The sequence below is a fragment of the Mercurialis annua genome, linkage group LG3 (assembly GCF_937616625.2).
Source record: "Mercurialis annua linkage group LG3, ddMerAnnu1.2, whole genome shotgun sequence".
NCBI lineage: Eukaryota > Viridiplantae > Streptophyta > Magnoliopsida > Malpighiales > Euphorbiaceae > Mercurialis > Mercurialis annua.
In genome coordinates, this window is record NC_065572.1 from 63864096 (window position 1) to 63879797 (window position 15702).

General features: G+C 32.6%; 2 protein-coding genes and 1 non-coding gene across 4 annotated transcripts; 1 reads left to right on the top strand and 2 right to left on the bottom strand.

Moving 5' to 3' along the window:
- Positions 1 to 1608: 1608 nt before the first annotated feature.
- Positions 1609 to 5882, bottom strand: LOC126675361 (proteasome subunit beta type-4-like). The gene is made up of 6 exons (XM_050369994.2): positions 5638 to 5882; positions 5469 to 5545; positions 3497 to 3626; positions 3212 to 3371; positions 2927 to 3112; positions 1609 to 1860 (listed from the first exon to the last, which is right to left on the bottom strand). Exons 1-6 carry the CDS (start codon positions 5700 to 5702, stop codon positions 1747 to 1749), a joined length of 732 nt encoding a protein of 243 aa, XP_050225951.1. The 5' UTR covers positions 5703 to 5882; the 3' UTR covers positions 1609 to 1746.
- Positions 4869 to 4947, bottom strand: LOC126676026 (small nucleolar RNA R160). Its single transcript, XR_007640203.1, has one exon. It is a non-coding gene; the product is annotated as a small nucleolar RNA R160 (small nucleolar RNA).
- Positions 5883 to 9611: 3729 nt separating the features above from the next.
- LOC126673671 (WPP domain-interacting tail-anchored protein 2) lies at positions 9612 to 13649 on the top strand. 2 transcript variants are annotated; one of them, XM_050367901.2, is made up of 5 exons: positions 9612 to 9883; positions 10388 to 10934; positions 11015 to 12150; positions 12301 to 12496; positions 13256 to 13649. In XM_050367901.2, exons 1-5 carry the CDS (start codon positions 9875 to 9877, stop codon positions 13261 to 13263), a joined length of 1896 nt encoding a protein of 631 aa, XP_050223858.1. In that variant the 5' UTR covers positions 9612 to 9874; the 3' UTR covers positions 13264 to 13649. The 2 variants fall into 2 exon arrangements, with proteins under 2 accessions (XP_050223858.1, XP_050223857.1); XM_050367900.2 differs by having other exon boundaries at positions 13260 to 13649.
- Positions 13650 to 15702: the final 2053 nt, after the last annotated feature.

Here is a 15702-nt window from a genome sequence, read left to right on the forward strand (position 1 = left end):
ATACTTATCACAAATTCACCAGGGTGTTATCTCTCTAGTTTAAACAAACCCTAAATTTCTCCTTAACAAGAGCCGCTTCTTTTTAGGGAGGTGATTTATAATCTTTGTTTTTTAGTTATAATGTAAATAGTGCAATTTGGCTTTTTTTTTAAAAAAAAATCACCTCCCTAACTTTTATAAATTTTTTTCAAAATCTTTTATCCTTAGACTAAATAAATAAGTTTTTATAAATTATCATTTTTTTCCTATTTTATTGGCTTTATCCACCCTCTAAATTGGTTGTATCCGTCCCATGCGGATTTATCTTGTTCAAGTGATAATTCTGTAAGCTACCAAAGCTAGAAGTTTCTTGCGTTCTTGCTTAAAAGATTATTTACAATCTAATTTTTACAGCTTGTATTTCTCTCAAGATTTGTTATAAATCTAGAATTTTTTTGTTATAATTATTTAAATGTGTTGCTCACTTAACTAGATTTGTTTTCTAAATCTAGATTTGTGAAGTTGTTTTTGATAACACAATATGTTGGCAAAAGAATCCTAATTTGATGTATTATCTAGCCCAATTAACGGGGTTAGAATCAAGATTTTTATAGTCGTTTTTTTTTGGTAAATGACTTTTATAGTCGTTTTTCCTAATGAAGATTTTAATCTTTTCGGCAAAGAAAAAGTGTGATATAAAGCAACAAAAAAAATCTCATTAATCTCACTCGCTCTATTAGAGTGTTACAGTTAAGCTGTTGTAGCTTGATATGCATCTCTATAATATCAAGCATATAACATCAAAAAATTTAATTAAAAATTGAATTTTCAAGGAACTCTCGACATGCGAGAAAAAAACTTACAAAAAAATAGGGTTAATTTTATAAAAAAATCACGAACTTTACACGAAATTTTATTTTAATCACGACTTTTAAAAGTTGCCATATAAAACCATGACCTTTCTTCTTTTTTTGGCTTAATTACTTAAAAAACCTCCACCTTATAATATTTTTTCGTTTATACCATGACCTAGGAAAAAGTTCATTTGTACCCTTTTTTTGATTTTTTGTTTTCAACTCTACCCTAAAGCACTAAATTGAACTTTTTTTATCTAGAAAAAGCTTAAAATAATCCTTCATTTTTTAACTTATTTGTGTTTTTTCAAATAGAAAAAAGATGATATGACCCTTCTATTTAATTATTTTTAATATTTTCATCCTATAATTAATTAAATTGTCAAAAAATAAAATTTTGGGGTACAATTGAAAACGAAAAATCAAAAAAAGGGTACAAATGAACTTTTTCCTAGGTTAGGGTATAAACGAAAAATTGTTTCAAGGTGGGGTTTTTTTTAAGTAATTAGGCCCTTTTTTTTTCAAATCTATCTCCTATCACCGATTATTTTTCGGTGTACTTTGACCGTTCATTTTTTTAAATCAGCCGGATTCTGATTGTCACGTCAACAAAAATACTTTGGAAATTAATTTGGTGATAAATTTGAAAAAAAAAGTTCATGGTTTTATATGGCAATTTTTAAAAATCGTGATTAAAATGAAATTTTGTGTAAAGATCATGAACTTTTATGGAAGTAACCAAAAAAATATGTTTTGACAAAATCAAGAGGTAAAATGAGAATAAATAATTTTCGTTTATAGAATAATCTAATTTTCATTCCCGTGTTACCTTGTATTTTTTTCAAACCAAACACAAATATAAGAATCGTTTTCGTTTTCATTCCCACTCATCTTCAAATCGCTCAATATGAGTCTACCATGACCCTTCAGCACCCACTGTTGGATTTTGGAATGCAGAGAATCCCCAGAATGTCTTCAAGGAATATGGAGATGATATTGTTACACCTTCTTCAGTAATTTTAGCTATCTGCAAATTTGAATAAATAACAAGTACAACAAAGAAGTTAGGAAGAAAATATATCGTTCAGACAATGACATGCTGTTAGAACTAAATGACGGACAAAAAAACAAAGGCTGGTATTACATCATTGAAGCCAAATTACAGTTTTATTCAGACAGCGCTATACTCTGAAATTACATCTGCGTTGAAGCTGAATATACCACCAGCTACTGATAAATGAGAGGCTTACAAGAATAAGCTATTCTAAAAATGCTACACTAAGTGGCTTCCCAGTTAGTCAGATGAGATCGTATGCAACAGGAGGAGACAAACACTTGACACAGAAATACATACGAGGCAATGACATGCGTGGTTCACAAACACAATCCAAAAATTTGGCTATGACAAATAGAACAAGATTTGATCTTTATTTAGCTATTTTAAATGAATTGACGCAGTAGACTATGTTAACAAAGTTGCTGCATGTGCATTAGTTTTTGATGTTCTGCTTAAGTGAAAATTGTATTTCTGTGTTTAGAGGTGCAGAACTCAAAGCTGGGGTTGCCAAATAAAAAGTCTGAAGCATTGTGGAAGAAGTTAGAGGCTTTCTGACAACGAAGTTAGAGGGATTCTTGAAGTTATTGCTTTTCATGGCCATGGGAATGTTTTTGAATAATTTCCAAAAACACCCTAAAACAACTCGAAAAAACCATTAAGAAAATTGGGAAAGGCATACGATTACGTAAATTTTACTCACTTATGCATGTCTTTCCATTCATTTTCCAGTATATATTTAATTATGAAAAACTGAAGAACATTATATTCTTCCAATCTGAAGCAGGTACGGGAAGGCATGCTAGCTTAACACATGATAGTGGAAGGAAGATTTTTTACTCTCTATTTTATGAAAGGTATCTGTGTTGGTGTCAATATGCTTAACGCACGAGTGGAAGCATCCACTGTACCCACAAGTGTCCACTAAACTTTATCAATATGAGTCAGTACTAGCAGCTCGAGTCCTAAGTGATCATTAACCAACAATTCAGTATAGAACTGAAGATAATTTCAACAAATATCTTTATAGAAAGCAAACCTGAAACTTGTTCACTGCAGATCTATCACGATACAGGAGTACACGCATACATTTCTCCAGCAACTTAACACCATCTTCAAAACTAAGGTTGTCATGCCACTCACCACGAAGTATTGGTCGTGCAAGGTGATTTCCAAATCCAGTGGCTACATGATCGTCCTCATAATTTACTCCAATCATAGAGACCTGAGAAATGCCGTTTTCCAACATATTGGACTCATAATAAAAAAGTTGCTCCACTTTCTAGCTAAGAATGAAGGCACAAAAAATGAAATTGAGGCCTACCGTGCCAAGATACTTTTGTCCATTTTTTACTCCACCAAGAATAAGGGAGTTCCATAATGGATTGAACTTGTTGCGCCTGTTGTACATCACTCTCTTAAGATAGTTGTGTACCTCTTTGGGACCCAATGAGTTACCATCATCCCACATATTGTCATGCAGGCTGCAGGTTTTCAAATATCAACTGATAGTTAGCGATAAAAATTATATAACCTCCAAATTATAACAAGGGTTTAAAATTTACCTAAGCTTTTAAAAGAAAAAAACTGTACAACACTCTACACTTACATGAGCTCATCCAGATAGCGAAGAATCTCCTGAAAATCACTAATTTCTCCACTGGCACCAAGAAGAGAATGCTTCCCAATAGGCTTAATCCGTTCCACACTCTTGTATCGCAAGGTGGATCCATAGGATGCTATCAATTCCACAATACAACAGGACATTTCAGTTGGTGAATAGCTTAGATGCATTAAAAAATGGAGAAAACACCAAATACAAATGATTACGAAAAGAGAAGGTATAAAATTTTAACACCACTGGATGACAAAGAAATAGGTAATCGTAAGAGATTGAAAAGAAATAAGCAGGCTGTAAAAAACAATGATTCCCGATTAAATTTAAAAAGTGAAGATACAAGCAGCTTTTACACAAGAAAAGCACAAAAAGAACAGGAAGAGCATGCCGGGGAATGAAATTAGAAGCAAAAGTGGTGAGAGAAAAAGAGAGATGGTAATATGCTTAAGCAATGTCTGAGTTGAATTTCCGATTTTACATAAAAAGATAGAAATGTTCGCAGAGGGCAACACTCCCCAGTACCATATCTTTTTAAAACAAAAGCAAGAATTTAGCATTATACTCTCAAAATTATTTACACATAATTCAACTATAGGCTATAGCAATCCCAACACAAAACTTCAGCTCCACTCGTACAGAATGTAGTTCGGTATACTATAAAATCACATACAAAACTGTGTATGGTCATATAAATTCCAACAAACTACATAGAAAGTGAGTTGATAGATACATTTTAAGAGGAGGAATTAATCTAATTAAGGAATTTCAAGGGGTTCCGTTTTAAAAGAAAAACAGCAACATATTTCTTTTCTATATGCTTAAAAATAGGATTAGCACTAGTTACTTCCATGCAAAATAAATCTACGATCTTGACCCTTCAACAAAATAATGTCAATTAATGATTAAACAACATAACATGATAAGGTAAACAAAAACGCAGTGTGCCATGGCTCAAAATTCATAAAATTAAGTTGAAGGGTGACACATAAAATTGAAATAAGTTTTGGCATTTTGTTTCTATTTCAAAAGTACTTCTAAGACTTCAAAACTTCATACTCATAAAGCATTCGTGTAAAATATGCCATTTCACCATTTTCTGTCAAAGTTTCGGTTGTCTTGATTCCCATGTTACACAACTTCACACAAACAAAACACTAAAGTACCTGCATTCTGTTCAAGCTCAACCCCACCCCACTATGGAAACAATAGCAACTCTTAGACGTTAAAAGCACCAAAAATTTGGAATAAGCAGCTACTAGCCAAACTTATGCACAATCTTGCCACAAATTCAGTTCACCGGAGAGCACAATATCAAAACCTCCTTTAGAAACTAACGATTTAGCATTAGTCAGATATGAAGCAAAGACATCAGAGAACTTCGAAGACCATTTTAATATAAAATTCCACATTAAATTCAGCCATTAGAATCTCATCATTTTTCTTTGCCTCTGCACATCAAAAGACTGCCTATATTATATTGACCCGGAAAGAAAAAAAACAGCAGTGGCCAAAAATGCATAAAATGTTATAGCAGAAATACTTGAAACAATCTAGAGCTATTCCAAAACCTCATGGCCCGTTTTTTAGCACCTTCATCATCTCTTCAACTTTCTCAAATCAAAATTACAATGACAGCAATGGAGTCAAGTAAAGTTAGATACTTAAGACATCATACAACACCATAATAATAACTACCGACTCCAAAAATCGAAAAACAATCAAAATAGTGTTGAAGATATCACCACTTACACAAGGCTAAAGCACATAGAATGACCATCAAACAATGGAATAAGACTATTCAAAGCAGAGTTAGCAAATGTTCTTCAAACTTGTTATGAAACTGAACCAAAGAAGAACAACTAAGTTTCCTTGAATTGAACAAGTTACATTAATATTGCAGCATGCTCGTAAAGCCCGAAAAAACATAATATAAGAGGCTACGAAGGACTAGATAGGAACTAACCTCCCATATCAGCAGCCATCAAAATACCATCTTTATATTTTATAGCGACAACAGATGTTCCCGTCACGTAAGGGTATCTACAAATATAATTTTGATATTGCCATTAAATAAACATTCAGTCACTAGGGTTTTAAAATCCAACTACTAAATTAAAAATCCAACTACTTACAGTGTTCGCTCAGAAGCTGAATCGGGTGCTGAAAGCTGGGCATGTTCAGTCTCCTTCTTCATCATTGCCGGAGCAATAATTAGTTAATTGATCAGATGGTGGAGAAAAACAGAAGGTCAATTAACAAATGAACCTTTTGATTTTGAAACTTCAAACTTTTGATTTGATTTTTAACAGGTCTATAATATGGAGGATCTCCTCAGACTTGTTGTCGAAGACAGAGATGGATCATACGACGTCATTTCAGTTTCAGTTTCAACTTCAAATGTCAAGCATAGGGTCCGGTTCGGTTCAGTTTCGAATCGACCGAAACCGACGATGCCGGATTTTTAATAATATTTGACCGAACCGGGCTTTTTTTCACCAAACACCGATTTTCTCTTCGACCGAAATTTTTGGTCGGTTCAGTTTCGATTTCAAAATTCGGTTTGGGTTTATTTTCAAAACTAAATAAAAATCTACAAAAGTTTAAATAAAATAACAAAAAAAGTCGGTATTTTGAATCTAAAGCCAAAAAGTCATTAATTTTTTTGAAAAGTTTGGTTTGGTTGGTTTTTCGGTTGTTTCGATTTTACGACCTTCTGAACCAGACTGGTAATCGAATTCCAAACTTTTCAGAATCAGAAACCGAAGCAAAATCGTTCTCACAGAAAAACAGAACCGAACAATAAATTTTCCGGTTCGCCTGGTCCAATTTCTGTTTACCGCTAGTCAAGCATAGGGATGGCAATGGGGCGGTGTGGGGACGGGGAAGTCATCCCCATCCCCATTCCCGCGCCTATGGGGAATCCCCATCCCCATTAAATTAATGGGGATAAAATCATCCCCATCCCCATCCCCATCTCCATGGATTCCCCATCTCCGTGGGGATACCCGTTCCCCGTACAATTAAATATAATTTATAAATAATTTCATTATTTTCATAAGATATTAAAAAAAAACTAATTAAAAAAAATACTATTATCTTTTATAATATTATATATTTATAACTAAATGGAAACTAATAAAAAAAAATTAAGTTAAATTATTTAAAATTATAAATAACATACTAAAATTTATAATATAATATGCATAAATATAAATCGGGTTCTCATGGGGACGGGGATGGGGATCCCCATGGAGTGAGGAATATACTCCCCGTCCCCTCCCCATTTCCGTGGTTGGGGAATGATTTTCCCCCATCCCCGTACCCATGGGAGTAATTGGTGGAGATTTCCCGTCCTATTAAGGGCGGATCCCCATGGGAACGGAGGAAATCCCTCCCCATTGCCATCCTTAGTCAAGCATAATCTTATAATCCTAGTGACTGTCTAAATAGTTAAAAGAAATACTAACATATTTTTTTCTACTAAATTTATTCACTTTCTTTTCCTTAAAGTTATTCAGATAATTTTGGCCCAGAGTTTTTAATATTTCACTTTGAAGGTGTTTGATAAAATGAAAAAAAATTACATAGCACTAAATAAAATAGGCTTATATTCCGAAAAAACCCTCACCTTTTATCCCTAATTCGTTTGCACTCTCACGTTGTAAAATCGTCAATTTTATCCAAATTATGACCTTTCGGTTTCAATTGCACCCTCAAATATCAAATTGATCTATTTTCATTTGAAAAAAGCTCAAATTAATGCTTTATATTTTAACATACATTTTAAATAGGGCTTAACATTATATTTAAAACAATAAAACTCCTCCTTTTAAAAATTATAAAATTTAATAATAATTTTTTATTTAATATAAACAATTTTTTTAATTAATAATATTCTGATATTTGAAGAACTTCGTCGCCGCCATCCGACCCGTTAAGAAATATATCATTAAATAATTAAAAAAATTAAAAAACTTAAATTTAAAATTAATTTTAATTTTTAAAAATAAATAAATAAATAAAACTCGCTCGTCTTCCTCGAGACGAACACGGAGCATGGCAAACATGCTCCGGGTGCTTCTCGAGGAAGACGAACCAGTTGTCTTTCACTGAGGAAGATCGACTTCCTCTGAGGTTTTTTCATTATTTTAATTTACTTTTCTGATTTATAGAATTTTATTAACAGTTAAATCGATCAGCTTGCAGGGTTATTTTTTGGATTTCCTTAAGATCAGATCTTGAATCAACAGATGTTTTCTATTTCAATACCTCTTTGATCTCTGTTTTTTAAAGATTTAGTCTTTTGAATCAAAAACCTGTTCTTTTAACTAGGGTTTGATTTTGTTTTCAGTTTTTTTTTGTTAATTTAGTTTGACAGAATATTTGTAGCTCTTTGAAGGTAAAAAAATGGCAGCTGCAATGGATTTTTACAGTGCATTAATGGAAGCACTTGAACCTTTTATGAAAGTGCTTCTTCTTTGTCTATTTCTCCTTCTTTACCTCCTCTTCCGTCTATTTCTTATTCTAACAACAACGATTATCTTTATTTTTCTTCTTCTTTTTCTAATTTTCAAGATCAAGATCAGACCTTTTTGTACTCTAATGGCTGCTTTCAATCACCTGCCCAACAATTTTCAAATGGGTATTTGATGCAAGACCAAATTATTAGCAGCTCTAGTCTTGAGCAGCCCTTTTTAATTGATTTTGTTTAATAAAAAATTATTATTGATTTTTGAAATTTTAGGGAAGATGGTTTTTTTGTTTTGATTATAACATTGAAGACTATTTAGAATATTTGTTAAAATTTAAAATATTGAAAAAAAGATCAATTCGATGCTTGAGGGTGTAATTGAAACTAAAAGGTGCGAATTATAATTATTGAGGGTGCAATTGATATTGAAAGGTCATAATTTGGATAAAATTGACGATTTTACAACGTGAGGGTTCAAACGAATTGGGGCTAAAAGGTGGGGTTTTTTTTAAAGGATTAGCCAATAAAATATATGTATTAAAATTATTGGAGTATTGGCAAAACAAATTCTAACATTTCACTATTTTTGCGATTTAAGCCTAACGTTTAAAATATTACGAAACAAATCATAACATTTCAATTTTTACAAATTGCAGCCCAAACCGTTTTCCAGCCACTACTTGCTTATGTGGCAGCCATATTATTAGCTACATTAAATTCTAACGTTTTAAATTTTGAAAATAAAATCTCAACATTTCGCATTTTTGCAACTTGTAGCCTAAAAAAGATACTCCCTCCGTCCCGTTTAAGAAGTCCCATATTCTATTTTGGGATGTCCCATTTAAAAAGTCCCATTACTATTTTTAGAATACTTTTCCATTGAATACCCCATTTTACCCTTATTTTAGTTATCTTAAAAGAGTTTTATGGAAAATTCCACTATCATTAATAGAGGCAAAACATGAAAAAACATGAAAAGACAAGAATGATTAATGTTTTCTTAATCTGCGTGTAAAGTCAAATGGGACTTCTAAAGTGGGACGGAGGGAGTACAAAATATCTGTAATTAGAACTTGGTCTATAATTTGATTTTTTTTGGAAAGATTAGAATTTGTTTTGTAAAGTTCTAAACGTTAGACTTCAATCGCTAAAAAAGTGAAACGATGAGATTTATTTCGCTAATATCCCAAAATAATTAAATAATATAGTATTTATATTAAAAGAGGAAGAAAGAAAGAAATAGAACGAAAAAAATAAAAAAATAATCTAATTTATTTTCAATTTAATGTAATTTATAAAGTTTTAATTTTATTGACATGATATATTAATTTTTTGAATTTTAAGGATATATATGACATAATCAAAATATAATAATCCTTAAATGTCAATGATGAATAATGAGATAAAAACTGAAGTTATTCTTATTTTATTTTTCATAAATTTAATTGCCTTTCAGACACTGAGAGAAGTGAAGTTTGATACGAAAAGGCAAAATTTAAGCTTTTTTAATCAATTCTTTTAAAAATAGCTTTTTTAATATTTCGTGTAAAGTTGAGGGGTGAATTGATCCTTTGTTCATTGTACAGACAAGGACCAGAAGATGACGTTTTGAAAGTATTTGTAATTTATTAAGCTTTAATGTACCCATTCTTGATTGTCAGGAGCGCAAGTATTGGAACTTCAACACCACAATAATTCAACCAACCCAATCATAACAGTCTTCTCTACATCTCTGGCCTTTCATTCAATTCAGCTTCAACCTATCATTCAACACACTCTTAATTTGCCACTGACGTTGACTTCATACTTAGATTTTAATTACATGACACAGATCCCATGAAATTAACTGAATTATGAGTTGAAGTGGTACTTAAAGACAGCAACTTTCAAAGATTTTTATGTTTAAGGTAACATCTTTATACTCATACTCATACTGTTCTTTAATCTGATCTTGTTTTGATGTTTTGGATGTGGGTCTTTTGGGTTGTTAAGGAAATTGTGAATTCTTTGGACTTAGGATTTGGTTGATTGATTTAGTTTTTATGAGCATTTTAAGGTTGTTGAAGATTTGTTTTATGATTATTTATCTGGTAGAAGTTGCATGAATCAATCGAGTGAACTTAATTGCAGACAATTGAGGTTTTAATGTGATTAAAATGGCAGTTGACAGTTAGTAATCACTTTCAGTTCTTCATTTAAAGTAGTAGATGGTAAGGATTAAGAAGTTCATTATTGTATTACCATATCTGAATTTAGATTTCATAAATTGGGAACACGAGAGAGACCGTTACGTAATTATCCAATCTCTACATATGTTATATGTTTTGTTGGTTTAGGAGTTGTAACTTGATGAGAAATCTTAAAAAATGACCAGTGCTGATTCTTTCTTGTTTTCTCGGTTCATGATTAAGGGATCGAACAGCAGGATGGAGGACTACTCCGTTGCCACTGCACACGCCAAATATTCGGAAATTGACAATGGTTATGGACATGATGGTAATTCACCCACCGGAGGGGACATGCTAGATGTAGAAAGTACCATTGAAAGTTTAACCAAATCGGATTTGGACTTGGCATTTTCTTCGGAGAAGTTGGTGAATTTGCATGGCCTTTTAATGCATCTGTTGGCATGGGACAACAACCTGGAGGTAATGGCAGAGTATAGCTATATCTCAGCAACTTCAGTTGAGAGGGCACTTGAATTTGATCTTCTATCAGGTATTTTGGATTCTGAATTAAAAGTGGTGGAGAATTTCACAGATGATATCCAAGCAGAAATCATTGATGTTCGTCATAAATTATCTTCAAGCAAACACTCGACAAAGTTAGTTGCTATTATTGAGAAGAAACTCCGTGATTCTGAGGAATCACTGAAGAAGACTCAAGAGCGTTTTATAGAGTCGAAGATGCAGACTGTCAAGTTACAGAGGTTTTTCTCAGCTTTTAAACTCGAGAACTGTAAGTTTAATTTACTAACTCGAAAGCCGGTAACCTGAGCTTTCTGATATTTTACCTGTTTGAGAATTCTACATCCTCAGGGAAAGACGACAAATCCGTGGAGTTATCAGCCAACGGTCAACTGCCAAACATCAAAGCAAATTCTAGAAGGCAGGTAGCTGAACAAAAAAAACATATTCTAAGAATGTTGGAGAAATGTCTTGCTAGAGAACTAGATCTCGAGAAGAATTTGTCTGAACTAAGACGGAATGAAGAACAGCTGAAACTAAAACTGCACTACACAGAACAGGTATCATCTCGTATGGAAGAAGCAGCAGAAGTGGTTTGGGGAAGATTTTTAGAGGCAGAAAATGGTTGTGAGGTTCTCAAGGGAATTTCAAAGGAAATGGTTGGTCGACTTCAAATTGCTCAGTTTAATCTGAATAATTCATTCCGAAGAGAAGCAGAATTGAAATCACAACATCAAAGTTTCTTAAAACAGCTAGATGCTAAAGATGTTGCTCTGAAGAAGCTCGAGTTTAACATTAAAGAACACGTAGAGAAAAGCTCTCAGGTGCCCACTTTGATCGAAAAAGTAAATTCACTCGAAGAACAATTGAAAAGATCTGAACTAAGATTAAAGCATGCAAATGATTACATTGATGAAAGTCAAGAGCAACTTACTGAGATGGTAAGCATAGTAGGGAAAATGAAAGAAAGCATCTACGAAGCAGAAAGTAGGGCCGAGACTGCAGAGGCTAAAATAACAGAGTTAACAGATACAAATTCAGAACTTTCGGAGGAAATTAGTTTTCTTAAAAGTAGTGCTGATAGTAATACCAAAAAGATGACCTTACTTGAAAAGCAAGTTAGGGATTTGGAAATCCAAGTGAAGCATTCAAAGGCATCATCTGAAGCAAGTCAAGAACAACAAAACATGTTGTATGCAGCAATATGGGACATGGAAACATTGATTGAAGAACTAAAATCAAAGGTATCAAAAGCTGAAAATAAGACCGAGACTGTAGAAGAGCAATGTATAATATTATCTGAAACTAATATGGACCTTGATAAAGAATTAAATTTCTTGAGGTCTAGAGTGAAAAACTTGGAGGCTTCTTTGGAAGAAGCTAACGACTCGAAAGCAACAAGTGCAAACGAAGTTAACCTCAGAACCACACTTATCATGGATACAGTCAAGAAACTAGCCGGAGAAAGGGAACGTGTCCAGAATCAGGTACTAGCTTTTTAGCATGTAATACAAAGTTGGGCTACTATGTTCTCTTGATTTTTACTCACTCACAACGTAGTACCCATTTTGCAATGTAATCATAATACATTTTGAACATTGATCTGAAGTTTTGAAACTATAACATGTTTTGTGCAGCTATTCTTTTTGACGAAAGAGAATGAAATATTGGTCGAAAAATTAAGGAATAGTAAAAGAGATTATCCTATATCTGGATTCAAACATGGAGATGGTGAGGATAAAAAGGCGTTCTTTTGTGAAAATGAAATATCTAATGGAACATGTGTAAACGTTTCTGGAGAAGCAATTTCACTATCTAAAAGTCCTCAGGCAGGTACCCATCTCATGATGTACTAATTCTTATAACAGATACAATTTTCCTGAAGGAAATAATTTTAAGTTCTTAAAACTCTTAAAATACCTTAGCTTGATTACTAAATTACAATAAGCATTCCTTTGAGCATTGTAATTTGTAAATATATACATTCATTTTTGAGGATGCTATAAGCTACATGTCATTCTTAGTTCTTCTCGCTTCTTCTCTTAATACCTTTAGGAACAATAAGGTTGCTTACTGACATGCTATGCTGCATGAAAACTGAAACGCTGAAACAGAAAACGACGAAACTATAGTTTATACTAGAATAGGGTATAAATATAAAGTTTTGGAATATATAAGTATTTTTTAAAACGAAAATGTAAGGCTCTACTAGATTCTGTATAACATAGCTGACATGCAGCGATCAACTACTTGGTTGAGCTGCAGACACTAACCCTTCCTCCAATCCTCTCGAGTGAACCCCTTAGCTGTTCACTACAAAGATAAGCAAGGAAAACACATTCTCACTGCTTCTGTTGCATACCCTGAGATTAGAAAGCAAAAGTGGTCAGGTGCTGGTTTGACGTGTGTGTTGCACCGACTCGTGTAACTAAATCGCTCTAGAAATACTATATGCTGAATTTCATGTCTGAAACAAAATGTTGTTATGACACTGTGAGCAAATTGATGTGTCAAATCTTTTGTTGTTTTCGCTGTTACATTATTACAAACTCGAGTTTTTTTTTCTTTGAATTTTGATCATTCTCCTTACAGGCAGATAAAGCGTTTGCAGATGTAAGCTTGCATAAGATTGAAATGGCCAGTTCATAATCGAGAAATGAGATTCCTAACATGGTTTCAGAGGCTGAAACAGGATGCTACTCCGGCAATTCGTGCTTACCAAAAGCTTGATCCGAAGGCAAGCTTTTGCTGCATCAGTTGCAGTTATTGTCATATATTTGTAACACAAAAAATATATCCAATTTGAGAACGTTTGATTGCTTGGTTGTGCCAATGTGTTGTAATTGTCTTCAAATTTGCACATAATTTTTTTTTGATATTTTTTTTTGTGTTGATTCATTGTAAATTATGAATGTTTGTAAGAAGGAAGTTGTATCATCAATTCTTTGACTGTAACATACTTTTATAGAAGCTTTTCAATGGTGCATATTCATAACATGTCAATACCTTTTAAGAGCTCATTTTTGGTTTCAATTCACATCACAGTTTGCAACGAATTAGGGAAAAGGTGCAAAAATGACCCTTATGTATAGCCCATGTCTCTTGTTGGCACCTAAAGTATTTCGGATCTCAAATTTGACCCTAACGTAATAAAAAAGTATCAAAAAAACACAACAAATAGACGGGAGTTTATTTTGCTGTTAAGTGTGTGACATGGAAATTAGATGATCGATCTACATGGAAAGTGAGATGGTTTTGTATTTGATCTTATATTTGCCACATAGATTTAATAGGAATCAAAGTAATCCTTTTTCAGTGAAATGGTAAAATTATCATTTAACTTCTTGATTCATCTTCTTCCTCCTTCCATCTGAATTAAGTTTCATCCATACACCAGTAACACCTCGCACATGTCCCTCTTCCATTTTTTTTTTATATTCTTTCAATTTATTAGAAAAATATAGCATCATTTGGTTGTCAAAAAATGGTTATCAAACTTCCATTATTTTCCAGCTGTCCTTAAATTAATCAATCAAAAAAAAAAAGTTCATTTGGTTGTCAAAAAAAGTTCAAAAATTAATCAATCAAAAAATGGTTATCAAACTTCCATTATTTTCCAGCTGTCCTTAAATAAATTAATGTAAATGCAAAATATCAACTTTCAATTCCTAAACTATTGCTGTAAAAATGAAGATACAATAAAACCCAATTCATCAATTAATACAATAAGATTGAAATTTTATAAAATAATTAATTTTAAACCCTTATTTTGAGAATTTACAATTACAAGAACCCAGATCCCTAAATCAAAGAACAATATCAATAGCAAGAAAATCCACCATAGCCGGATCTGAGCAATTACAAGTGACTGCTTTGCCGATTACAATTGTGCCGGAAATGAAGAAAGGAGACTGCGGTGCCGGCAATGGAGAAAGGGGATGACGGCAGAGAAAGTGACCGGGTTTGTTACACAAAGAAACGACATGGATATTCTAATCTCAAAGTAAGAGAAACTTGTGTGGCGGAGATGGGTATAAATGAAGAGATGAGTGGCTGTTAATGTTATGATTCCAGATGAGAAGAAGGAAGAACAGAGAGTCAATGATTATTTTTACCATTTAACAAAAAAAGACCAGTTTGGTTCCTATAAAATCTATGTGGCAAATATAGGACCTGATATAAAACCATGTCACTGCACATGTGGACTATTTAATTTTCATATCACACACTTAACGGTTAAACAAACTTCTGTTTAATTCGGGTGTTTGTTTGATACTTTTTTGTTACGTTAGGGTCAAATTTGAGATCTGAAATACTTTAGATGCCAACAAGAGACACAGGCTATATATGAGGGTCATTTTTGCACCTTTTCCCCAACGAATTATAACTATCAAATAACTGCATTTTTGTCAAGCATATCTACCATAATCTAAATGGAAAAAGCTATCCGGATAGAATCTATCCGGATAGAAAGGCCTATTTTGGTCTTTTGGTTTAGTATTTGAAGGTTAATTAAGTAAAACTGAAAATAAAAAGACAATTGTAACCTTAGTAAATAAATAACTATTTACGTGTAAAAAATAGATAGGAAAAATTCAAATCTTTCTACATCAGTTATATTTTATTTTTCAATAAAAGATATTTTTTGTTAGCCAATTTCGAATAGCAGTTATAGTATAATTTTTTTGTTTCTTTTTCATATCATCAAAGTGCAATCTTTTAAAATTAGTTAGAGATAAGCAATGTTTGTTAGCCCAATTCAAACATTTGACAACTATGGCATAACCTATAGTTTAAAAAAAATTATTATTCGGGGGCTACTATATTTTTTAAATGTCTTTCACATATTAATTTATAAATAAAATATTTGAATGTGTTAAAATAAATTAAGATAAATATTCAAAAATTATAGTTATTAATTTTTTTATTAGTTTTTTTTAGCAAAAATATCGGCATTATCCTTTTATGGAAGAGTCCAAATATGAAAGTTGTGACCGGAGCGGTTTCCGACGGGACCCGCTCGTCCAGGCTTATGGTCG